At 37.6% G+C, this 27,100-nt stretch overlaps 1 protein-coding gene across 1 annotated transcript in view; it reads left to right on the top strand.

Annotated features, from left to right (window-relative positions):
* Window positions 1–27,100, top strand: part of THADA (THADA armadillo repeat containing) — a 160,545-nt gene that overhangs the window by 102,892 nt on the left and 30,553 nt on the right. Inside the window, 6 exon segments of the mRNA XM_050315607.1 lie at window positions 10,107–10,192; window positions 21,010–21,422; window positions 21,737–21,858; window positions 23,238–23,310; window positions 26,516–26,635; window positions 26,637–26,661. Of these exon segments, the coding sequence (XP_050171564.1) occupies window positions 10,107–10,192; window positions 21,010–21,422; window positions 21,737–21,858; window positions 23,238–23,310; window positions 26,516–26,635; window positions 26,637–26,661 (839 nt within the window).

Here is a 27,100-nt window from a genome sequence, read left to right as displayed (position 1 = left end):
GCACAGCTTTGCTGTAGGATGCTGCTTTCCAGTACTTTGAGTTTGATTTTTTTTTTTTTCTACCCTCCTTCTTAACTGAAGACCACAGGAGGGGGAAAAGCCTTTGAGGTTCTGCCAGAAGTCAAATAACACAACTCTGCTAACCTCCAACCATGTGCCATTTCTTAGCTGAGAGCCTGTCTGCACTGGGAAAGTTTACTTCTAAGAAGGCTGCTTTCTTGAAACTAACTTGTGTGGAACAGCCATGTATAAAACCAACTGGCTTTGCGTTTTTCAAAGAGTCCCTGGTTCGTGTGGAATGGGCCACCTGCCATATGTGCACTTAGGTTCATGACCCAAGTAACCCATGCTCTGCACTGCTGCTGCTTATAGCTCTGTGGATGGGACTGTTCAAATACAAATAGGTCCTGATGGAGGGGCACAAGATTTGACCTCACACAGCAAATACATGCAAAAGTTGTTTCAAGCTCAGGCTCAAAACCAGATTCGCTGTGCACTGAGATAACGTGCTGATCGGTTTTCTCCAGGCTGACTCTAGGATGATTTAGCTCTTTACCGCTTTAAATGAGAGAAATCCCACCAGTATTTAATAACACTGCAGAGTATGGTAACTTGTCAAGTTGATGGCCATGGCACTCCTCCCTTTTGCCCCTCTGCTTTTGACAGAGTGTGAGTGACAACAGGCAGATGACCAGTCTTAGGTCCTTTCTAGAAGGAACTTCATGTGCATTTAGGCAGGAATGTGGAGGCCTTGTCATGGTTTCAGGATTTTGTGGCTCAGACTGTTACGTAAATATTTCTTCTCATTGCCTCTTAGGAGAGACAGCAGTAATTTCCAGTGAGCTGGCTGTTAAAGACAAAACAGTGGCACGTGCGGGTGTACCTAGATAAAGGTGCAAGATGCCCATGGCTCTCTGCAGCTTTGCAAGCAGCCTCTCTGATTTTTTGAAGTGATCCTTATTTGTGAGCTGGAAGGGTACTTTTGTACTTCCAAAACATCAAGAAGCCAAGAACTAAGGGGAATGTAAGGTCATCCTCCTTGGCAGACGAGTCCTCTTCAGGTAGCACCCTTGCCTCTTCCTCTTCCACTGCATCAAGACAAACCTTCTTGTCCTTCCAACACCCTGTCTGCCTTTGGCATCTTCCTAACTTTTCTAACTTTTTCTAACTTTTCTACTTTTTCATTTCTGTCTTTAAAACCTACACACTGATAAGGGCAATTAATTACCTTTGTTCGTTAGTGATCTGTATGCATTGTATAGTTATGTTCAAAAGTTGAAAATAATTTTATTATCTGAGCTTTGCTCTGTGGAAATCTGTTTACCGGGTTTCAAATTCAAAAGTTAACTTTCTGTCAGCTGGAGCAATAATTCCTGTGTGTATTCTTGCACACACAAAACATGAAGGGAAATTTTTGTTGTTCTGTTCCAGCTGAGAGCAAAGCATACCATTACGAACAGTTACTGCACATCAGGTGCTTGGCAGTAATTTACTAATCTGCAACATTCTGACCCATCAGCCTAGTTTAGCCTCATTTGTATTTACCTTTGAAAGCAGAGTCATAACACCATGTCATTGTTCACAAATGTATTCTTGAAGGCATTAATGTAATTCTTCTAGCTGGCAAATTTAGGTTTCTGTGCTGCTCCAAGTCCACTCTTTCAGCAGTTTTGATAACAGTATCCTTAACACAGCTACAAACTTTGTTTAGATAGTTGGTGATTGCATGTTTTGGAACACCCACTTTGGGTATCAGTAGAGATCTTTGAACTTAAGGCTGAAGTTTAAGATGTACTTTGCGTAAGATAAAATAGTCTATGACACAGATTCATAGGTATACTCTTAACTCAAATACGAATATTCCAGGAATATTAAGACTTGGATAAGATTGTTTAAGATCTTTCTCTCCACTAGTCCAACATTCAGAGAAGGCATGTACAATTACAGATTTTGGACATAAATCCTCACTCATATCTGAAAATGCTTTTTATTAAATAAACGTAGGAGTTTTCGTAGCTTGTTCTTAATAAGTAAGCCCCCTGATGTTAATTCTGTAAAATTCATTAACTTTGCACATGGGATTAGTTTGACCTCTAAGGTTTTTAGGATGTTGCTGAGGAATCACATGAGGTTCTCATTAAGAGAACAAAAAAGAACAGACAGGATTATTTTATCAATCAGGTATGCTAAAAACAACACCAACAAAACACAGCCTTTCTGTATCCTTCATCAAGGACAGCCAGAGAACAAATTAATTTTTCTTAATAGCTGAAACTCAGGATGTTCTTGGTGGTATCGCAATAAAAAAATAATCTGTGTAGCTCCATTTTGAAGCAATAAATTCTCTGCCAGGGAAACTAGTAACAACATGATAGTCTGGCTTTGGACATGGTAAAAAACTTAAATCACCAGACTAGCAAGTCCCTTTGGAGAAAATACCTTCTATAAGGCTGGATGACCTGTCCTTATAGAACGGGCAAGTGAGGGGCACTGTGTACACAGTAATTACTCTGAGAAGGTCTCAGCAGCACCAAGTGGGCAAGCAGATGCACCGTTACTCGATGTTTGTATTCCTGTTTCTATGCGGGTGTTCCTGCGCTTCCAGGAACTGAGCAAGGATTACTTGGTAGTGCAGGCTTCATTATTATTTTTTTAAATGCTTTCCATTAGATGTAGGTCTGTTGGCCGTGACGTTCACTGATGTGCTGGTTTTGTATTACATGGTTAAAAATGCTATGGACAAAGTTTAATAATTAAATCCATTATTAATGTCCTCTCAAGAAGACAAGAGGAAGGCCATGCATGTTGATTGAGTGCTACAGATGTGGGCCCTGAGAGAAAATAGATTAAAATATGAAGACTGCCTTCTGAACAAATATACCCCCAAAAAGCTTAGTCTTTAGAATACTGCAGAATTTGAAAGCTAAAAACCAAAACAATGGGAGATTTAATCTTTTAGTCAGCCACTCGTTGTATATGTAGGAGTGATTTTCATAAGCTTTGTCGTCTCCATAAATGACAACTGATCATTTAGCAGATCTCTCTGCAGGTAAAATGTGGTCAGTACAGCCAGCTTGGCCTGGTTCATCAGCAACCCTCCAAGGATAAAACTCCCTATGGATGTTTCTCGAAGGGTTATGTAGAGTTGACTGGATGAAGACTCAGATGTCACAGATGATGCACTACTTGGTGCATTTAGAAGATATTTTAGCTGGCAAAAGAAGGAATGCTTTTCAGAGATTTACCGTTTTTCGGCAAGAAGTACACTGGGAGTTGACAGGGAGAGGAAGATATATTGCAAACCTAAAATGTAGTTGCCAGTGTGCCAAACTGAAAAGCTAAGATTATGGATGACAAAGGCAGACTGGGAACCTGAATAGGAAGTTGTACAGATCCTTTCCCCAAGTGCTAGCTGGCATTAGGACATGTTGGAGTTAGTCAAAATTATTTTCTGTGTTTTTGTAGAACAAAAGGTGAATTTCCAGCCTCAGCTGTTTGTAAAATTTTGACTTAATCAGAAATGTTTTTAAAGTTGAGAAATACAAGAACTTCTGCAATAGCATCCTGTGTACTGACTCGAATATGATGTTCAGGGAACCAATTCAGTTTATCTGTTGGAGTCAAAAACCGTATGGAATATTGATGTCTAGAAAGTAGGAGAATTTGGGATTTAAATTTATCGCCAGCAAGCTGATTTATTTTCTGCCAACTAAAATAAAATTTTTTGACAATAACATGCTATTTAACCAGAAGAATAGGGCTGTGTTTAACGATCACAAGTTTTCTTTTCCCGTATTAACGGGACTTTTTCTAAAATGCTACTGATAAGTTTAGTTATAGGAAAAAGTCTTCCTTACGGGAATTTTAGTCTTTTTTGGCTCTTCCAAATGCTACAGAAACATGCAGCATTACAGTAAAAGTGACTTTTTCATTAAAGACCAGAGAGGAAGTAAGCAGTTCATTTAATTAATTGATCACTTTGGAAATTGAAATTAAAACAGCCATACAAGTCATTAGGACGATCCTCTTCTTCACAAGGAAGCTTTGAATTGGCCTTTGAAAGGGTTGCCCTTGTAATCTTGTGGTTTCTTTACCCTGATACTAAAGAGTGGGTTGTGACATTTTTGACCAAAATACAAGGATTTGTAGGTGACTTTCTAAGTTGTGTAATTTTGATTGGAGTTCTACATTAACTTGATTCATTATTCAAATCTTGTTATCAGTTTTTAAAGATGGGGGCTGAGAGTAACCAATCTGAGTGAATAGATTAAAAGTGGCTAACAGTCATTTAAACACTCTATTAAAAACAACGTTCTCTAACACTGTGTATGATTATGTATTGCTTTACTGTGACCAAAACTGTGATGTACATGTTATATTTTACTAGGTGGAAATTCTGTTTTGTTAGTTATTTAATAAAGTTAAATTCCCATTTGAGAAATAAGATTAGTAGTTAATAACATTCATAAAGCAGCACTGGCTGGAATATTTGAAATCTTTCTGACTTGTCTAAAAGATTTGAGACTGCAAAACACAGAGCTTTTCTGAGACCAGGTTTTAGATATCCCTAAGACAGCTAACTACACTAAGACACCTGTAGCTGAACTAATTCATTAGAGATGTTATGGATTTTATTTAATATACATTGATTGTCAGGTTGCATTTGAAATTTCTTAAGTGCTTATTGAGAGTTTGAGGAAATACGCTTTGATTTTTGTTGTTAAATGTTTAGTAAATATTGTAAGTTGCTGTATATTAAATAGTGCTTGTTCTGCTAATAGTTTTCCAACATCTGTTTCCTAATGAGGAAAAATATGAGCAAAATAAACTACCTCTTTGGAAAACATTGGATTTCTAGAATAACCAAAACCTACTATAATAAACATTAACACGAACAGCTTTGATTTCATAACCACTAACTGTGATTATATCTGTATTATTTATGTAACAAATGCAATAAATTAATGTTACAGTTGCTGTTGCTCATGTTGAAGTGAGGTGGGAAAAGAGGAATGAGGCAGAAGAAAATAGCTGTCAGCTTTTTAAGTCATCTGACTTAGTGTTACTGAAAACGGGGTTTCTAGAATATAATGAGAATCTGCAAAAGTTGTGCATCAAAATTCTTTGGTATTTGCTACACTTAAAAGTGTGTTGGCATCCTCATTTGTATACAGAAATCCATGTGGTTATAAATGATGCCCTGTAATAAGCAGAAATGCTGTTTAAGGGCCTCTGCAAACCTTCATGGTTAGAGGAGCAAGAGATTGTCTGTTTAGTTTGTTTAAATCTTTTTCTCAGTGTTCTGACAGAATTGAGACCAAATGTGTGAGCTTTCCATGTTCTTTGCTCCTTTGCACCTTTCCCTTGGAAAAGAAGGTAATTTGCTTCATAATTCATTAATGTGGATCTTCTTTAAACAGTAATACAGAAGAAACTTAATTTTAGAAGTTAAGCCATGTGTTCTTGATAGAGTTGAAACAGTTTGTGTGAGCCAAGTACATGGGAGGTCTGTGGCCACATATTGCTGATTCCTTCAATAAATGGCATTTTGGTTTGCATCAGATCTGCCATCCAAAATAAGCAAACCAGTGATTACCTCAAATTCAGCATGACTTAACTATAATAGGTGAATCAGACATTTAAAAAATAATATTTGTAGAGCTCCAAACTGTGAGAGGCTAGGATTGATTTCATGTTACATGGACCTAAGCTGCAGTCAGTGTTACTTAAAGGAGGTAAAGGCAGAGCAGAAATCAAAGTGGTCCTGGCGCTACTGCAGGTAGCCAAAGCCAGCTGGAGCAAACCCCAGTATTGCACATGGAGCTTCTGAACCTGCCCAGTCTGATTTACATCTCCAGAGAGCGAATATCTCCTGCAGTTCCTTGTTGAAAACAAATAACTTATTGTTACTCTGGTCATATTATATTTTCTGAGTGCCTCTTCAAAGGCATTTGAACAGGAGCCTGTGGATTTTAACAGACTGTTTAGTTCCATTAACCATTTTATTTGAAAGGAATCCCTAGATTCTTAATGTCTAACACAAGGTTTCTTCCTGCAAGTGACTTGAACTCTTCTCTAATTTTATATTAGCATGCCAGAATTGAAAATGCAATTACAAAGTGACCTGACTATCCTATCCCCAATGACTTGTTCAGCATTAATGATAAGAAACTGGCCAGGTTTGGAATACTTTTATTTTAGGATCTAATCCAGAAATCTGCTATGAAGTTTCAATAGTATGGAAACTGGCAAATGTGTTTACAGATTTTCTACTGTTCAGCCATGCCTACCTAAAATAATAAAATAAAATTTAAAAAGACCCTTATTTCCCCCCTACTGAAGACAATGTTGGGCTGGAGCTTTGGGCCGTTACAAAGAATTGTGTGTAAACCATTTGAAACCTTCAGTCCCTTTAACTTTTTTGGCTTGTGTTTAAATCACCTTGTGTGTTCTGTGGAGTTTCGTGTAGTAGAATTGCCTGGATTGGAAGAGACCTTAAAGATCACCTAGTCCCAACTCCCCTGCCATGAACAAGGACACATTCCATTAGACGGGGATGCTCAAGCCCCACCCAACCTGGCCTTGAACACTTCCAGGGGTGGGGTATCCACAACTTCTCTAAGCAACCTGTTCCAGTGCCTCACCATCCTCACAGTAAAGAATTTCTTCTGAATATCTAATCTAAACCTGCTCTCAGTTTGAAGCCATTGCCCCCTGTCCTGTGCTCTTCTAAAAAGTCTCTCTTCATCTTTCTTCTAGATTCCCTTCAGGTATTGGAAGTTAGGTCACCCTAAATTCTTCTCTTTTCCAGGCTGAAAAATCCCAGTTCTCAGCCTTTTCTCATTGGATGATCTGGTAGGGACACAGCAGCTCCTCCTGTCATATTTTCATTTCATGATTAAATTAGAAACATATTTCATGATTAAATTAGAAACATATTTCTTCTTTGCCTTGTTCTTGCTAAGTAGTAATCCCTTCTGTCCCTGCCTGTTGCAGGAGTCTACTTCCCCTCTGCCGTCAAGTCCGTGACAGTGCTTGCCTTTTACATGTTACTTGGGGCAAACAGCCTTTGACCTCTCTTCAATCAGATGTGTTGAAATATTCTGCAGTATTGGCTGTCAGTGAAATTTAACTTAGCAGTTGCCTGTGACCTGATTTTCATTTCCACCTGAACAGTCAAACTGGAAGTTAAAGCATCATGAAGGAGTGCTAGAAACTGAGGGGTAAACTTCTTAGTGCAGTGAGATTCCTGGAGTAGGCTGGCTATAAGCTCTGTATCCAAACAGAAGCAAAAAGCAACAAGTTGAACTTCTGAAGATTATGGTTTAACACATCTGGCACAGGATGTGGGGTGGCCATTGGATCTCTGGTGCCGGCTCTTTGAATTCCAGGTGTGCTGTTGTTACACCAACCTATTGGCTAACATAGACAAAGCATTACTTTAATTAGGTATGGATCTCTGCCCTGACATCACTAGCCTACTGTTAGTATATATGTGTAATAGTATAAATATTGTTTTGATACCCATTTTTCATTTCTGTGTGGATATACCCTTAGATATGAGAATTCTAAACATCTCTAGCTCTGCTCCCCTTCAGAGTCACGTACAGTTTATCATCTCGAGTGAGCATATGATGCATTTGTTTCCATTAATATCCTTGTTGGAAAGGAGATGAAATAATTTTTAAGCTTTGGACCTAAAAAAAAGGAACGCAGTTCCAGATGTCTGGAGCTTGCACCTTTGCTACTACTGTGACTTTCTTGTCCGGAGACAGATTTCCTCAAACCTTGTTTCTGAGAACGCCACTTTATTTGGGTATCTGTGTTAAAAAGAAACATTTTGTACTCTTCCCACTCTTGTTGTTGAAGTTCTGCATGAACAGGTCATCTTAAATACTGCGCACTCCATCGTTTGAAATGTTCAGCATGTGAGTTTTGGCTGTCAGGTCTGTTACGTAAATCACAGTTTGATTGTCTTCAAGGCTGAGCTTTCTGCTACAGTCTGAACAACACTGAAATTTCTTGTTTTTGGAAAACTGAATTTCCTGTTGTGTCCGTCTGGCACATTTGGATGAGCATTCACTAGCATCACCAGAGCAACAGAACCAGCCAGGAACAAATGTTTGGCATGTTTTATGATAGCAAAGTCTCATTTCAAAATCAATAGTGTGTATGCACATACTCAGAATGAAGTGGTAAGTGCTTAAAAGCTAGACCAGACTAAAAAACCACGTCACTGTTGCTGTTGCCTCTTCTTCAGTAACGGTTGCATCAGCCATGTTTTTCCCAAGGCACGGTTTGTACGTTGGAAATTTTCTTTCCACTGGAAAGACAGAATAATAACTGAGTCTTCCATTTTTCAAGGGAGCTGAAGTGCAGTAGGTATTATGTTCCTCATCTTAACTGAAATCTGTCATAGCTGCTTTAATCCATATTTTGAGTATTTGTGAGAGACCTCTTGTGGGTATTTTTTTCTTCTAAGGTTTTGACTGATCGGTCACTCTGTTTTCTCATGGCTTGAGCTCCTAACTCTGTATTTCTTGGTGGTGTTTTCACACAGATTTAGTTGTGAAGAACAACTTAGGCAACAACTGGATGCACAAGATACAGAAGAGATTTTTTTTTAGCCAAGGTGGATGGAAATTAAGTCTGCCTAATGCAATTCTTCTGAAATAGTTCATATTAAAATTGCTTTGGGTTCTTATGGCATCAGTTCTTACTGATGTGCATCTTCTCAGCAGGCAGGCTTTTAGCTCTTGTGCTAAGGCAGGTGGTAGGTGACAAGCATGGAGATGTTTTTGGAGCTATGAACCTAAACTACTTCCCTACTAAGAAAGTGCCAAAAAGGAGGAAAAAAACTCTTTAAAAGAGAGATCCTGTTAGCGTGTAGTCTGCTGTGTGTTACCTGGATGCCTAATATTGTAGGCCATAAAAGAAAACATACGTATTTTGAGCTTATTGTGGAGTTTATTGCTGAAGGTGAGAACAGTGTTTCTGGTTAAAGTTCTTTTTGAACAGGTTCATAGGCTAGCTCTCCATTGGCAAGTACAGCTGCGAAACTGCTTAAGAACCTCAGACCTTGCATTTTTGTGTCACAATCAAATATCTTATTTGAAAAAGATTTTTCCCTTGGATTTTAAAGATTCTAGGGTTGAGAATGTTTGTTGGAACATTTTTAATTAACAATTTTTTGAACGAGTTTCAGACACCAAGATAAGCGTACAAAGAAAGTGCCAGATAAAACAAAAATGAAATACTGAACAGAATTAGTCATACTTTAAGCTTGTGCTGCTTGATACTAAAAGGTTTTGTTTTAGTACAAGTCCCATTGGGCTTATTAAAATAATTTCTGTGTTTTGAACTACATTTCCTGTTTGTTCACATTCTGAGTTATATTTTTTTTAAAAAAATAATGGCTGAAACATAGAGTGATAGCAATGCAAAGAAAAATGAAGTTGTTAACCTAATTTTAATTTTCTAATTGAAGAGAAAATAGATGCCTAATACTTGCAAATTGAAGAGATAGAAAAGAAAGTAGCTAATTACCAATTACGTTACACACAAAATCCCAAATATTCTTGTCTGGGAAAAGAAATACCTAATTTTAAAAACATGCATGCCTCTGGTCTTCATCAGAACAGTGAGAGTGCTATGGCCATTAGAAAGGTGTAGCAGGTACCTTTCAAGAGAATTTTCTCTTTTATGAGCTGTAACAGTAAGACCTGAAGACTTCTTTTCATTAATGCATTCAGTAACACACATTATTTATAAACAAAACAGAGACACACTAATTGCCAGTGCAAGCTGATTCATCCAATAATAATGAAATGTATAAGCTGTGATTTGGTGGAATGAACGGAGGAAAGGTGTTGCAAACTGGTTTTTTGCAAACCCAGTTTTGCAAGGAAGACTCTCATTTGGAATGGACCAGGATGTGAAGCTTAGATAACTTGGCCTAATTATTTTATATATGCAGTCTAATTTGACCAGTAGTTGATCTTCATTAGTCATAATAGACACACGAAGCTGGTGTGTTTCACTGCTGTTTCTGAGCATAATAAGGATTTAATCTTTAGAAATTTGATTTTTTTTTTTTTTTTTTTAAGGCTAAATCCTTGTCTGGTGACCAGAGCTGCCTATCTTGATGTCCTTGTGATGCTGAGTACTCACCTGGGGAAGTTTAAAAAGCAAGGTAAGTCAAATATGGTTTTATAAATTGGATGGAATATGTGTATCTATTTCTGAGCTCTGTTGAATCTTGAGAAACAATAGTATATTACTTGTACACAGGGTATCTACTGAATGCTAGAGTCCATTAGCTGCTTTGTGTAAAAGTGCCCTCTCTTCTGCCTTCTGAAGAGCTAGTCCTAGGTTTCGTTGATGAGAAGAATGAGGTATGGCTCCATGTCAAAGCTTGAAGAGATGATCTTGCAGTATTCCTAGTCCTAGAATGGCTAACAACAAAAAAGATCCTCTCCATGTTCCAAAATGTTTTTTGATCCAAGGTTGTAAATACAAACAAAATACAGACTCTGGAATATTGCTACTTAACCTTTCCAGAAAACCACAGAGATGTTCCTTCATGAGACACTTGAAAGTGTTTCAGAGAAAGTGTTTTTTTCATGTTTAGAAGTTTTATAAGAAACTGTGAGGTTTTTTCAGTTTCTTTTTTTATTCTGATTCTTTATCACTGTGAATTTTTTGAAGGACCAGTCAGAAATATCAGTGGTTATAGAGTTGCAGAGCATAGTTTGCAACAACAGAAAACAAGCTGTAAACAATAAGAAAAACAAAGGTATGAAGGAAGGGATACTCTTTCAAGTGTGACAGTGTGTAGACCATTTTCAGTCAGCTGTAACTAGCATCTTATGGGCCTGTTTGTTCATTTCTTATGAACAAGTGAGTAAGAAATTATCTTGTCCAGGAAGGCAATTAAAGAATTGTTCTGTCATTTCATTGAAATTCTTAATGTCTGATTTTAACACTGCATTTAAGTCTTCAGAACCGTTCTTTATTTCAGATAGTTGTGTTGTGGGCACTGTTCCTAATTTTAAAACCAGTTCTGTTTGCTTTTTTTGCCTAGACTTTTGGTAGTAGTTCCATTCTAATCCTGTAATCACCGTTGGTGTGATTTCTTGTGAATGTACAGATCAAATAATGATGGTTGTTAGGAAAGCAGGTTGATGATGAACGTGTCTGAAATTAACTTCTTCAGACAGGATGATGGAGAATCCAGCCCTTATAACAGAAGTACAGACATAAGAGAGTAGGTGACGGGTGACTTCCAGTAGACCAGGGGATGACGGTTGGGCTTATCGGCCACTTCAGGAGATGAGTCTGATCTTTCATGTCCTCTGAAGAGTCATTCCTCTCTCATGTATCTCAGGTGTCAAGATATGCTGTTCAGTAAAGGAAATTTCCAGATAGTGTTGTGCTGTAGGCCTCGTTCTGTTGGGTATTGACCACTGTTTGTGACTAGGTAAGGGCCATGTGCTTTATAAGGAGGAATGCACCACCTTATATAAAGCAGTTTCAATATAACATATCTCTAGGAATAAATTTTTTCTTGGCTCTTTAATGTATTTTTGGGGTAAATATTTATTATTATAGATATTTATTTATTTTAGTTATTTCTATGAAATAAAGTTCCCTTAAGTCCTTATATGCCATTGGCCTTAGTGATTATCCTTTGCAGTACATTAAAAAAGTCTAGCTGTGTATCAAAACCAACCCCCAAAGCCTCCTTCAACCATATTTGAGCTCATCACCCTTTTACTTTGAATTCTTTTTAAAAAAGATAGGTCCTCTTTTGAATATTCATTTTGATACTTTTTTAAATCAAGATCCTCTAACTCTGTTCTTCTCCTTTGTAGTATGAGTCATTCTGGTCTTTCTGTATTCTCTTAATATAAAGGTTTTTTCCTCTTCTGTTATTCCTATCACTCACCCTTTCGCTCTGTTTTTGTATTTTCTTTTACGAAGGAACAGCCAGTATTCCAGGCAAGGACTCCTCATTTTGCCTACTTAGTGAGCATTGCATTTCCTTTTATCGGTCTCTTTCCTATTTCAGTTATCTTTGGTGGTTTTTTGTCTGTTTTGGTTTTTAAACAATTGCTGCACATTTGCAAAGGCTTTTATATACCTCTTCACACAAGGAAAATCCCCTCTTTTATTTTAATGCCCCTGACTTGTGAATAGCCCTTTGAGCCTGAGGGACTGCACCATGCTCTGGCTGGATTTACTGACTGTAGTGAATTAATTTATTTTTCAAAGCTCATGTGGACTGTACCAAACCTGGGTGCTGTCAGGTACAATTTCTGCAGAAGGGAAGCAATTATTTTTGCAGATTCTTTCTGCTTGAAGATAGTTCATTTAGTATTGTCTTGCTCAAAAGATTAATTCCTACATAGGTTTAAAATTACATATTGCAGGCACTATCTACAGAGAGTAAAAGCTTAGGCTAGAAATACTGTTTTGAAAACTTCAAGATACGTTAGGGACAATTTTATGTATCACAGGCAGAAGCTCTTCTGAAAGGAAGGAGTAGTATGTTTATATTAAATAGAAACTGAGTGTCCCATGACACAGTAAGAGAAAGACTAAACTCACCAGTTGAAAATGAATGTTTTGAGTCTCCCATTTAAATGTTTTTAAAGAACGATTATTAACTGAAGCTTTATACTTTTCTGAGATTAAATATTTTACTCATATATGTGTATCTCTGGTTATGAGCCAATTTTTCTCTGTTCTAATTTTGATTAGTAAAATTGTTTCAATGAATAAAGGGTGAAGGACAAATCCAAATAAAACTGTTTCTTGATGTGTTTATCTAAGAGGCCCCAGGAAGTGCTGTATATGAGTTCCAGGCCACAGGCTGAAACTGATTTTCATCAACAGAAATGGGAATGCAATGTAATGAGCCTGCAACTGGTTAAAATCAGACCACTTCTAATTGATTATGCCTGTCTGAAGAGGCTACAATTACAAAGAGGTTTTCAGAGTACAGCTCTGCCTAGGCCTTTCCTACATTATGATTATTTTCTGCAAGTGATTTGTTGTTTTCAATTAATAAAATCTGTCTGTTAAAGTGCAGGATAGCCCTTAGGGAATTTATTTCACAAATTAAAAAAACTTTAAAATGTTGGCTAGGGAAGGCAGGGAGTAATGGATACCAAAAGCATCTTGTCCAGCTAAAAATTTATTACTGGTCAAATGATGATTATTTGTCTTAAACAAAAAAAAAACAAACCCATAGCTTTTCTGATTTGCTGGACTGGATGAAAGTGTTGCCTGATTCATGTCACTGTGAAAAGACAGTTTTCTTTCCTAGAGCTGATAGGCAAAATCTAGAGCTTTTCTTCCAGTTGTGCCTTATGTGCCTGAGGGTCTTCAGATATGCAGAGACAATACATAATACCGAGACTATGTAAACTTACAAATATTTTTATTCTGTTATCAATTGTGGTTGGAAGCAAATAAAAAATAAAAAAGTTAAACTATATAAATAAAAATGCTATTTTTTCCTTTATTGAGAGGAAAAAAAAGTTTTTACCAGGTACAGGATTATTTGATGAGCTAATGTCTGTTGCCGCTATTAATAATTAATAATATTATCCAGTGAATCTTTTCTTGCAGACCTCTGTGATGTATTTTATCAGCAGTAACAGTTTTTATAGACTAGGAATCATAGATGTCCAGGGACTTTTCTGTCTAATGGGTAGGACAATGCAGTCTTCTTCTGGAGGATTTTCTGGCTTTTGTACCCTGCTTCAAACATTATAGGAGAAACAGAGAAATACTTGTAGACACTTTGGCAGGGGTGAAAATGCCCCTGAGTTCATGTGAAAATGTGTCTAGCCTTAACTGTGTGTAAAATTGTTTGCAAATTCACAAGTTTTGATCAGCGAGAGTTAGAAGCAGGGGTCTGCCAAGCTGTAGGAGCTCCACATCCATGTGTGTGTCTGAGGTTGGACATTTTTCTTTGCACTCAGAGATGGGCTTTGCAAGAGACAGAAGCCAGACTACAGGCAGGCTCTCTCTCCTGTGATTCCAGTAAATAAGATTCCTCTGTTGAATATTGTACTTTTGAGAGGACCGGTCTTAGAGATTCCTGCTTTCAGATCTTCTGGAAATTGATGTTTTAAGCTAAACAGTAAGATGAGAGTATTGTTAAGATCCTGCAGGAGCCAGAGTGGTGTTTCCAGTAAAGCTCAGATCTGGGATGCTCTTTCTCTCTGTAACAGAAGAAGAATGCCACAGGACAAAGTGGTCATGTTTTCTTTCTTGCTCATGCCTTGGAATAGTTTTCTAATAGTATTTTGTCATTTCATGAAGGGAAAAATGGATGCAACTCTTTAAAATATACTTGACTAATAAAAGCGCATTTTACTCAGGGTTGTGTTCCAAAAAATGGCACTTCTTGATAAAGTGTAGTGTTGAGTCCAGAAAACCCATCAACATAAGTGAAATAGGATATAGAATAGAAAAGGGAAAAGATGAAAGTTTGCTAAAGATAATCCTGCCACGTTGTTCCTTTATCCTCATGCTGTCGGTCTGCTGGCTGGTTTGGCCTGTTATTGAGCATAGTGTCTTCAAAATTCAAGTTTGATGAGAAAGAGGAAACATTTAAACAGGATGTCAAATAGGATGAATCAGTGATTTAGGAGAAGCTGCCACTTGTAGTCTAACCATGCATTATCCCTTTCCACATTTAAGGTGGAATAATTTATAAAAGTTCTTGAGATTAATGAAACTCTAGTGTTGGTGTCAACAGTGGGAACAGTTACTTAGTATTTACACAAATAACCCTGTTCATAAATAGATTGTTCTGATATCAAAATAGATCAGTCAATATTCTGCTCTCACTAATATATTCTTTCCTTGGGTTTTGCAAAAGCACACTTTCATTTTCTTACTATCTTCCAAATAGCTAAACCCTTTGTAGAAGTAGCCTGGTTAAGATTCTTAAATTCTACTCGTGAGCAGAAGAAATGTTTGCAAAAAATACTGTGCACTTCATGTGTGTGTGTATGTGATCAGAAACACGAGCAATTATGTACAGCTGTCTGCTGTCTACTCTTAAATATAGCAAAAGACCATGTTTAAAATAATATATAGTGCAAATACCATTCTCCTAGTTATATTTTTCCATTTTTATTTGAAGTTATAAAGTACATTGGTAGAAATAATATGGATTATCAAACTTCTGAATGCTTTGCAATGAAAGTCCAATCCTTTTTTACATTGGAATCTGGTAAATGTTTTGCCTGAAGTACAGATTTGCAGGACTTTTAAATAGCATTTGAAGGCTGTGGCCACTTTTTTTCAGTATCGTACTTCTTACTCTTTTGTTATTTTGGAAAGAAGCTATATGGTAACTAAAATAAGGGTTTTTTTCTGCAGGCTAACAACTTACAATCTGATAATTTTTAAATGGTAAAAATTTGACAGGAATAACTAGGTTGAATATTTAACCATACTTAAACTTTCTTTGCCTAGGTCCTTAAGAAGTATGGCCGAACAGTTATTTGAACAAAAACACTGGCAGCTTATTAATAGGTGTTTGGTTATTTCATCTAATTAATTAAGACCTAAATTCTGTCCTAACAAATTGAAAGCAATTTTTTTTTTAATATGTCAGAAAGTATATAAACTTTGCATGCTGGTATATTGACTGTAGTACTGGATAAATGTTTATTTTGACTCAAGGAAGATAAAGATTTAAAACATATATATAGGATCATCTAAATGGCCTGTGCCTACTAACATTAAACTAGAGAAGTCAAAAGGAAATGTATTTAGGTACTCAGTATTCTGATTCAATGCAGACAGGAGAATGAAGAAGTTGAGGATGTCATTGTTGGAGGTCTAGGACACGGGGAGTGACTGGGAGTTACCGTTCAGTAAAATGCCAGAGGCAGAACAAGTGAGGGATGTACTGTGTTAAGGTGGTCTAAAGACAGAACAAAAATGAATGTGAGACAGAAGGACAAAACAAATGGACAGAGGCTGAAAAGAATAATAAATGGTTGGAGAAAGGAGGTGGAGGCGTGCTACACCAGCAGTCTGTCTAGGAAATGCTGGAAGCAGAACTCATGGCACAGATGTTGGAGGAGGAAAGTTAAAGTGTTTTTAGAAAGATGGTGGGGACATAGTGAAAGGAGGAGGGTTGTTGATGGTAGAGCATGATAGTGGTGGGATGCTGTGGTTTACAGGGAATATGGAAAGGTGTTACCTGAAATAAGTGACACTAAGGGAAAGTGGAGTTGATCATGTTTATTATTGTTAGCAGTCCCCATGTGAAGACAGAGACTACTCATCCTTCTGAAATCAGGTTCTTTTTAGATTCCAGCATGTACCACTGGCTGACTTGCACTGTCTCTAGGGGTTTTTACATTTCTGTATGAATGCGAAATAGTGGAAAACTCAGTGCTGTGCCAGAGAGAAGCTGTAAGAAAAAGAGCAGTCTCAGTGTCCAGATCAAATGCTTTTTTTTTTTTTTCCATTTTCTTTTTTTTAATTGAAAACTTTCCCTTATACTGTACAAAATGCAGTGGGATGCTTCTGTCCCCAGTGGTAAGTCATCCGTGGATTCTGTTAATCACTCCTGTTTATAGTTTTGAATTGTGTTGTGAATACTGATGCTTAGTTTCTGATGTTGAAGTTGCAGATGTCTTTAAAAGAAAACATCCTGCATAAAATATGCCCTTTTCATGATCATCAACAGTCACCTTAGTTTGGCAGTATAATAAAACAGACTTTTCTGTTCTCTTTTTTTAACATTTAGCAGTGACTTTGCCTAATCCACTTTTAATAAAAAGGAAAAATTTGAAAGAAAATACTTTTCCTTAATATTTGTCTAGGAAAATCTCTTCTTGGCACTGATTACCTCAACCTTCTCTCTATTCATGTGATCTCTTCAGATATCCATAAATAGATGGTAGTTTGCGAGTGCAAAGGATTTTAACCTCAGTCCATAAATAATTGCACTTTCTTGCAGGTCTTGGCGAATGATGATGATGAATATCTCAATTTCTGATGTTGGACCCCTTCCTGTAACATTGCACTGTGGGCATAGCAATATTTTATTGCTCTCTATGCAGTTCTTGTCTGCCCTTGCAGAGTGTCAGTAACTCTTCTGATGCTGCTACTAACTTCTCCCCTTTTCCCTTGCTTTGTTCTTCCTTTCTGGAGCCTCTGGTAGGAAGATGGAAGGTGGCTTGGATGCTTGAGGGCCTGCATACAGGAGCTAATCTCAACATTTATCTAGAAGTGTGCAAATACTTATATCTATGCTAATCACATTTTGAAACAAAAGCTCCTCACACAGTATACACCTGATGATAGGGAGAGTTGTCCAATGGCAGTAACCAGGACAGTAATTTACTGTAATTTACTGAATCCTATAGAAGTACATAATCAGTCCTGCATGTTAGCTGTCAAGGAGGTGAAAAAAAAAATGAGATTTAAATACGGAAGGAATTCAGATTACTTCTTTCACTTTTGAACATACTGTAGAATCTGAGATGAAAGATCAGCTGAACTGTCCATCAGCTGACAGTTTATTACTCCCTGAGCAGGGATGTTTTTCTGTCCTTACTCGATATTTCTACTTGCTGGGAACAGACTGAAGAATAGGACCTGCCTGCCGCTGTGGGGAGGAGCAGAAGAGAGGGAGGCACAGGTTTGGGAGTTGCTAACTTTGAGGAGGTTTTTAACTAGAGATTCATCAGGTCTGCTAATTACATTCTGCTCCTTTTACTTTCCTTTATTTTCAGGTGATGAAAGGCCATTTTACTTCATAATAATTGATTGAACTTGAGTTGAGCGCAAATAGGATTAAAAAACCAATGCCTCAAACCTAGTTGATGTGCCATCGATGATCTATGCATATATCAATGTAGTGGACATAAAGGGATTGAGGAGCACTATGGGCTCTTTGTGCTCTGTGTTAAGGAGGATTGACACTGGTTGTGTGAGACGTCTCCCTTCCTAGAAGGAGGCCAAAGTTCTTCCTGTCCTACAAATGAAGCAATCCTTAAGGAGGGAAAAATAAAATTAATCCACTTAATTCTGGAGGGCTCTTTTGCATCTGTCAGCATCCTGGACAAGACTGCTGTTTGCCAGGATCATTCTTTGGTCAGCCAGAATTTGTTCTTCCTTCTCAGCAGCTGGTTGTTCAAACTGTACAGTGTTTTTTGTTTGTAAATGAAAGTATGTCTTTATTGTATCTTAACAACAGAGGCTGACATTTGCTTTGGGAACCAGTGTGGATTTCTGGTTTGGTCGGATATTTTGATGTAAGCCAAAGGAAAAAGTTTACTTAAAGCTAAGCAGACGAGAAAACATTTACATGAAAGGCTGGAAAGATTTCGTGGTGATGAAGTTGAAAGCAGGAATATTTCCACTGTATTGTAATAAGACAGGGGCATTCCTTCCTTTTGTGCATATTTGTGTGAAAAAAGAGTGTTGGAGAACATATGGAGCACAAGATGAATGCAGAAGGATTTGCTTTCTGGTGTTCTGAGGCTAAGAAAATATGCAGACAGTCTTATTTTGCTGACGGCCTTGCCATTGAGACATCCAGTTTTAAACAGACTTTCTGTAAAATATATGAACCACAGTGTCCAGTCTGTAACAATTGTATGGGAAAAAAAAGTCATCCAACAGGCCTCCAAAACAGAAGGATCTGATGTGTACAGAAAAGAAGGATCTGATAGCAAAGACTCTTGTATCACAGTCTCTGCAAAGTAGTACTTCTAGGAGTGAGTAGCTCCACAATGTTTTTTGTATGAAAGTAATAGAAATATACACTTGGGTTGAATAACTGAGCTTGCTGACAGTGCATTGCTGAAATGCAGCTGAGGGGAACAGGTAGGAAGCAGAGAGGGTGCAGGGCTCCAAAACTGAAGCTGTTTCTCTTCTTGAACTGAGGTGCTAGAACTTGAACCTTTTCCTTTCAGTTACCTGGGATTATTTCTGTTGTTAAACTGGTGTCTGTGGAGTCAATCCATGGAATAACTGAGATAAAGGCCTAATCCCTCTCCAAGGCAACAAGACAGTTCAGAAATTAAGGAATTCTGGCTGTTGGATACTTGTTGTGTGAAATGGGCATTAATGCTAGTTTATGCTATGATGCCAGTATGTAAAACCAGTGTGTTTGGAGGGGTTTTAGAAAATGTAGCAAATGAAATACACAAGTTTGCATTGTTAAGAGATAGAGTCAGCTGTGTCATCTAGAGGATAATGCACTGATATTGCAGTTTCTTTCACTGCATCAAACCTGTTCGGAAAAGAAACTGAAGTGAAAACGCGAATGACAGAACTAATGGTTAGGCAATATGTCTGAATTTTTTTTACAAATACTGCATTTCTTTGAAGCTTGTCCAGAATTACTCAGAAACGGTTCTGCCTTATGTGCTAGACAGTGTACAATCATGTCAAGTTTCTGTGTAAATGTCAAACAAATTAAGATGGCTTTGGAAGAATCTGAATATGAAAGGGCAGGATATTTAGCTGTAAATAGAAGGCTTAGGGAAATGTCTTCATGGGCAACAAAATGAATCTGTGTTTGCGTTGCAGCTTGATGTCAAATTCAGCAATTTAGTAGAAATATTTGGACAGGCTTCTAGCAGTGCTTAGTGTTTAATTATAAATAGCAAAGTTTATATGGCAGTGAATTGTCTTCTTGCAGATACTGAAGAAATCTAGGTTTGCTTTAATCTTTGTATTTATCTTTCGTGCATTTTTACATTTTAAAAAAAAATAAACTCATAACATCCTGTAACACCAGTGGCACTGTTGTTCTCTTCTGTGTTCCTTCATGATTTTCCCTTATTTGTATTTGTATTTTGTGGGATATAGCACATTCATTTTCTTGCAGTACAGTCTATACAGACGTCTAAACTGGGCCAAAATCCTTGGTTTCAATATATAAAATGACTCATTCACACTGATGATGGAGAAGAAGGTTGAACTCAAGTCACATGAGTATTTCAGTGTAAGTGTGTGAGAGATGACCATTGATTTTTTTTTTTTTTCTTTCATTTTGTGGCTACGTTGCCAGCTCTGCTAAAGCCTGAAACCCTCTGGCATCACAGATAGCAGCGACCTTTTTGCTTGCAGCAGGAGGTGGCCAAGCTCTAGAGAAGGTTCTCAGGCTGTATTGTGCCATGTGGACAGGTCACACAAGTGTGAATGGCTGCAATGTCACAGTTCCTGTGCTGATACGTAAGAGGGATTTACGGTGTGATTCCTTTATCCTTAGCTGTGTTAACTGTCCAAAATGAATAAGCATAGGGATAAAGCATCCTGAATTTTTTAATTGGTAAATTCTTTAGGTTGATACACACAGGGCAGGTCTATTTATCCACAAAGGGCACCTTCTTAATAGTAACTTTTTCTGATTAAATCTGTGAAAGCATGGGATTTTCAATATTACCAAAATGACCTCTGTCTCCTGATTTCAGGTGCAGATGAGAAGCTGACAGACAGTACTTTGTCCAGTCTGGTCTCTGATTTTAGAGCTACCTACCTACACTTTTTTTCCCCAGATATACTGGATACTTTATTTATATATTTATATAATTTATTATATACACTTTCTACAGTTGCAATGCAAGGCTTGTAAAATTTGCAATACTGTATTAGTAGCTTGATTTAAAGAAATACTTATCAAACAACTATAATTTGTAAAGATTACAGGCAATCTGCAAGGTACTGTAGCATTTTTTTAAGTTGTTTGAAACTTTCAGCTCATGTCAAGCCATTTATAGTTCTCAGAAAACTTTGTGTCCTTATTCCTTTTTTTTAAAATATGTATGCACGTGATGTCTGGGAAAGCTGTTTTATAATTTGGAATCAGTTTAAAATGAAGGAGGACTATGATTTTAATGTCATGCCTGAATTTACCATATGATACCTTTTGCATACGTGGCGTTTGTCAACTTCATGATCTGGAGCAGACGGTAACATCATCTCTTTGTCACTTTGCTGTTATTCTCATTCCAGGAATGCAATTTCATGAATTTTGGGAAGAGATGAACAGAGTTATTTCGGAGTCTGAATTGGTGTCTGGCATTCCCTCCTCATCTGTAGTACCAGGACTGATACAGTATCTTCAGAGCATCACCAAACTTGTAATATCAGTGCTGCCGGTGACTGCAGATCCAGACACCCAGGGCAGTGGTTCAGCTGCTGCAAAGAAAATTGCCAAGCCATCATTGTCAATAGCTCATCTCCTTCACTGTGAGTTTCATGAAGTACGTCTGCTTGTGTTGGAAGCAATACTGCTGTGGTTGAAACAAAAAAATTCCAAGCAGATTGCAGAAGGAAGAGAAGGTGTATTGTGTTTACTCATTGATTTGGAAGACACTCTTCTCACAATGGCTCTGAAGGAAACGAATCACGAGTGTTTTTGCATGGTAAGAGGGTGCTACTTTATTGATATTTGGTATTTTTCAGTAAATTGTATTATTAAACTTTAAAGTTATATTTCAAACATGCATTGTTTTTTTTAAATACTAGCTGAGTGGTTGGGATTTTTTTTACATTGAACAATAATTCTGTAACAGATGTTCTTGTGTAAAAGCAAGAACTTCCTCTTTTCTTTCTTAGTGCTATCCAGAGCACTTTGTGTTCTTAGAGTGAGGTTTAGGTTGGTGTTCTATTGATCTCAAGTGTGCACATTCACATTGAGACTGTCCCTAAATTCTTTGTTCGTGAATTGTGTCTGCAGGTACTGGAAATTCTTTATAATATGGATCTCAGAAATGTGCTTCCCAAGACTGAATGCTCTATAAAAATGGATCCAAATGAGCTCTTAACCTGGAGTTTAAACCTTGTAGATATCTCTAACAGGTATGGTGTTTCGTAATGTTGAAATACTTATATTTTTAAAACTTTAAACATTGAAACATTAATTTATTGGTTTGAGACTACCCTTTGATATAAAAATCCATGTTTCAGAAAAGTGAGTGTGATGTGTTTGAATTAAGAGAGTTCTTGAGAATTTTTCAAAGAAGTTAGACATGGATCTGAATTATTAGAAAGGCCCACAAGTCATATGGGCAAGCACCCTGTAAATGTCCAGTAATACAGTTCCTGAAATAAGAAGTTACTCTGGCTCTCCAGTGACAGCCAGTAAGCATAGTTCTTCCTGAACAGTAATTGGGAAACACCCAATTTAACTTAGAATTAATAATCCAAACATATACTAACTTGCTGTGAATCTTTCCTCCATTGTATCCAGGTTTATGTGCAGATGATTTGTAGAAAGAGTAACAGATCTCATTTAACTTGTTGGATTGGCAGAAATGGTTAATAGGGATTTGCACTCCCCATTCAGACTGTAAAGCCTGCAGAAAGCACTGAAAATGTGGGTCCAGTTTGTAGTTTGTACTGAATTAGAGTCTGTGTTTGCCCATTTATAATGAAACAAACAAACAGGGTTAAAGTGTCCAGGCTCTATGGGTTTGACATCCTGTTTCTAGTAGTGTTTTAAGCCGTATAAACATTGAACCCCAGTGTTATCAATGGCGAATATTTAGGATATAGGGTGTAGAACAGCATTTCATAGCTATGCCCATTTGCTGCTGATTTGCACTAAATTGTTCAAGTTTAAATGCTTATGGTGGGGAATGGTCATTTCTGGAATGAAGATAAGATACTGGTGGTAAAATACCACTGACTGGTGCTGTTGGATGGAAATAGCTGAACTGGCAGGTCATACTGCTCAGGTGCTATGTTGCCATTCCCCATGGTGAGACTAACCTTCAGAAGCCACAGTGCAAAGAGCCACGTCCTCAGACCCTGTGGGCAGCATGGAGGCTCAGAAGGTGGCAGCTGGCATATTCCACATCTGGAACATTCCTAGCAGCTGTAGAAGAGATATTCCTGCAGCTTAACAGCAGCTTGAAGAGCTGCTTTTGTTTACAATTTAAAATAATGTCTGGTTTATTTGGCTTGGGTTTCATTTTCAACTGTGTTTTTCTGTGAGAAGTATTGTAAATAGAAAATAAACACGAGAGGTGAAAGTAAAGGCACATTTCATTTGCGTATCAGCTGAAAATTTAGCTAACATCAAGATCTGTAATGTAAAATCTTCAAGTGCTAAGCCTAAAAAATATCCACTGGTGATAATCAGAAGTAATTAAGAGCTGGCTAATTTTCTTCTAGAGATGAGATGATGGCATAAATAGCTGGATTTTTCTGATATGTCCTTTGCGTTGTTTTCGCAGTACTGAAGGTCAAATCATAGCTCTCAAATTTGCCTCCAAGTTGATTATCCATCTTTTGCAGAACCATCATCAGGTAAGGGAAATGGAGCTGCTTAACAGTTTTGTAATCTGGAGTTTTTGGTGATTGTAATAATGTGGATTCTTTTAGCCCCTAGCTTGTGTTTTCTTGTGTCCTTGCACCTTTTTTGGTGTTTTATCTTCCTCTCTGAATGCACTGCCATGTACTGAAATGAAAAAGCCATGAATATCATCTCAGTATATTCCTCTGAAAGTCATTTAAAGTTAAATGCATAAGTAAATATTTCTGATGGATTAATTTCAACTTCTGAGCTCATCTGAAATGGTCACTATAATGTGGAAAGGGAAATGCCTGCGGTGATTAACGCTTGTTCTGAATCCAGCCCATTTACTAAAGTGCAACTTTGTTGTGGTTTCTGATTGCTGTGGAGCCCACAGCAGAGCAGGTTGGATGGGAAGCTGAAGCAGTGGTTGAGTGCAGTTCCCAGCCAGCTCAGATTTCTTTTAAATTGTCAGTCTGTGATGTCACATATGTATGTGTAGAGCAGTGCAAACGCAGCTTTTAGTGCTAGGCATTTTTAAAAATATTTTTGAAGACACAAAAAACACTTAATGGATATTCTAAAATAAAGAAAATTCTCATGATCTGTATTAAAATGAAGATTTATTTTCCTTACATAGCTATTATTTTTGACAGAATGTGCAGCAGAATAAATTCTTATTATATGCTAATAATCTTTCTCATTATGAAAAAAAAGAAAATCTCAGATTTGCACACAAGACTTGACAAAAATGAATTACAATGTTAAACATTTTTGTTAAAGAAAGGCATAATGCGATGACTTCAAGTTTAAAATAACAAAGAGGAATTAATGAAAAATGCTGAAACAACATTAACTTGTAATGATATACATAAAATAAAGTAAAATAAAAATAAAATAAAAAAACAGCTTTCTCTAATAGGCATGTAAATCATGGGAGATCTAAGATATTTCTGCAGAGAAAGCTTTCTGCTTAGTAAAAGACCAGGTAAGGTACATCAGTGTTCCCTCGAAATTCTTCCTTTGGTCTTGCACTCAGTATTTGCATCTGTGAAAGGGATTGTTTCTCTTCCATAAGGTAAAAGTTCTGTCTTTTCTAGATAGATGTGTCTGTTTGAAATTTAGTAATTTTACCATCTTGGAAGATTTTTATGTTATGTTTTCCCCTGTTGCAGAATCTGTAGGACGTGCTCTGGCTCTGTCCCTTGGTGCAGTGCAGGTGCATGGCCATGTACCACACAGAATGAGACAGAGCATGACTGAGGTGGCATTTATTCCTCAGTTAGTGAGGTGGATTGACAAGTAATCCCAGAGGGTTGTAATCAGTGGCACAGGCTCTAGTTTGTCTGTCACTAGTGGTGTCCCCCAAGGTTCACTACTGGGCCCAGTATTGTTTAACTTACTCGTCAATGACTTGGATGAAGCCCCTTTTCTTAGCCCAAGTGAGGCCTTACCTGGAGTGCTGTGTCCGGCTCTGGGCTCCTCAGCACAAGAGAGACATGGAGCTCCTGAAGCAGGTCCAGTAGAGGGCAACAAAGATGATTAAGGGACTGGAGCATCTCTCTTACAAGGAAAGACTGAGGGACCTGGGCCTGTTCAGCCTCAAGAAGAGACAACTGAGAGGGACTTCATCACTGTCTCTAACTATCGGAAGGGAGGGCGTCAAAGGATGGAGCCAGGCTCTTCTTGGTGGTGCCAAGCAATGGGACAAGAGGAAACAAGCAGAAACCGATGCACAGAAAGTTCAACCTCAACATGAGGAAGAACTGCTTTACTGTGTGAGTGATTGAGCACTGGAACAGATTGCCCAGAGAGGGCGTGGAGTCTCCCTTGGAGATATTCAAGACCATCCTGTGCCACGTGCTCTGGGATGACCCTGCTTGAGCAGGGAAGCTGGACCAGATGACCCACTGTGGTCCCTTCCAGTCTCACCCATTCAGGGATTCTGTGAATCTTCCTGTATTTCTCTGCCCTTTTACTTGACTCACCTTTTCATTGGTTCTCTTCTTTACCTTATTTTGTTATATTTTTCATTTCTTTTAATTAAAAATAAGTAAAAAAGGAAAGAAAGGAGGAAAAAACTCCAAAACTTTAGTTGCATATAGCTCAATTGCATCCAGGTCAAACTGGTGCTGCTTTATCTGTTCTCCTGTGAATGAAGTGCCAATCTGTTTGGCTTTGTTTGGGATGCTTTTTTCCCTCTGGAGCTTCTTTCTGATAGCTGTAGCACACGCTGTATCTGGGTGCCACCTCCTGCATTTTGCAAGTTCTGTTTTCTAACCTTCACTTGAGGTTCCTGCACCTTGACCTAGGTGCACTGCTCTCCTAAGGGTAGCATTTGCAGGGGATCTCAAATCCTTCTTGGTCACTTATACAATTTAGGACTTTCTCTTCACAGTTATGGCCCAGCTGTCCTAATGCAGGGCAGCATTTACAAGTTTTGGAAGCATTATTTGAGTTACAGGTAAAGTGCACATTATTTTTTTCCACAAAACATCTAATAGTCATCATTACATATTGGGAAGAGTTGAAGCTTTTTCTATTATTACTTAGTAGTAGTTTTCCTTGAATATGTCAGAGGACTAAATATTTTCTGAAAGACGGCATCTGGATTTTATTTGAACCAGGAAATTTCTCTTTCCTGTTCTTTTTTTCTGATTCTTCATGTTTTAGGACAGTGGGCTTTGCTGTGTATCAGCCAACAGGGAGATTTCTTCAATGTTCTGAGTGCACATGCTTTCAAAATGAAAGGTGCCTTGAGAGTCTTATTTAAAAAAAAAAAAAAAAAAAACATTTCCAGTATCAGCAGAGGAGAAAAATGGAGCTCCATTCATCCCTTTACCAAGCATTGCGTAATTATCAAAGGCTAAGATTGATGGCATGCTTCAAAAGCTTTTAATTGTTTTTTTCAGCTATGTGTGTGTACCTGTAGAATGCTTCTGAGAATTGCTTCCCTTTGTTATAGTCCAGCATACTGGACTTTGACTTGAATGTTTAGAAGAACTGAATACACTACACAAAGACATGCTTTGACTTGTGTGGTCATGGGTGAGTCTGGTGTGAAGGGACAGAGCGAGAGAATTGCCTGTAAATACTGCTCTGAGTGCAACTTGAAAAAAATCCACATTTACTAATGAGCAGTATCCCTTCTGCAGTGTGTAGTTCAGTGTGATGGTAAGAGGTTGTACAGCATACTTCTCACATGCTCTGTGCTTTTAGATTTCAGAAGAAGTCTTGAAAAAATGGGTTCAACTGATCCTGTATTTTTGTGGAGATGAGCAAGAGACAGAGATGCTGTTAGCAGCTGCTGAAGTTCTTAAAAGTGTAACATCATTGCTTTCTGATCAGTGAGAAGCTCATTCTTGGTAAGTAGTTTGAACACTAATTTTCTGGATCTTTGTAGATGAAATCCATTAGTACATGACTTATAAATATTTATAGTACATGCTATGTACACATAGTCAAAACACATAATTACATCAAACAGAGGTTTTTACCCCGTTTTAAACCCTATTTTTATAGAATTTAATTACTAAGACATATAGACTTATTTAAATTCTGTTAGAAAAAGCACATGTGCACAGCCTCTTGCAATAACTCTGGAGAAGGGGGACATGAGCTGTTATTACATTTCCAGGCCACTGTACATTGCTGTACAGATTTCCTAGCTTGCAATTGCTCTCTGACTTCAGTCTTTCTGAAATACTGTATTGGTGATGTGGGCATACTCTTAGTTTAACACTGTGAGTGTAACAAAGCTGAGCTGGATGAATGTTGAAATTAAAGGCTTCAGTCTAGAAATTA

Source organism: Myiozetetes cayanensis, unplaced genomic scaffold, assembly GCF_022539395.1.
Source record: "Myiozetetes cayanensis isolate MyiCay16 unplaced genomic scaffold, myiCay2020 scf2-11, whole genome shotgun sequence".
Classification (NCBI taxonomy): Eukaryota; Metazoa; Chordata; class Aves; order Passeriformes; family Tyrannidae; genus Myiozetetes; species Myiozetetes cayanensis.
This window is presented reverse-complemented; position numbering and strand designations above follow the sequence as displayed.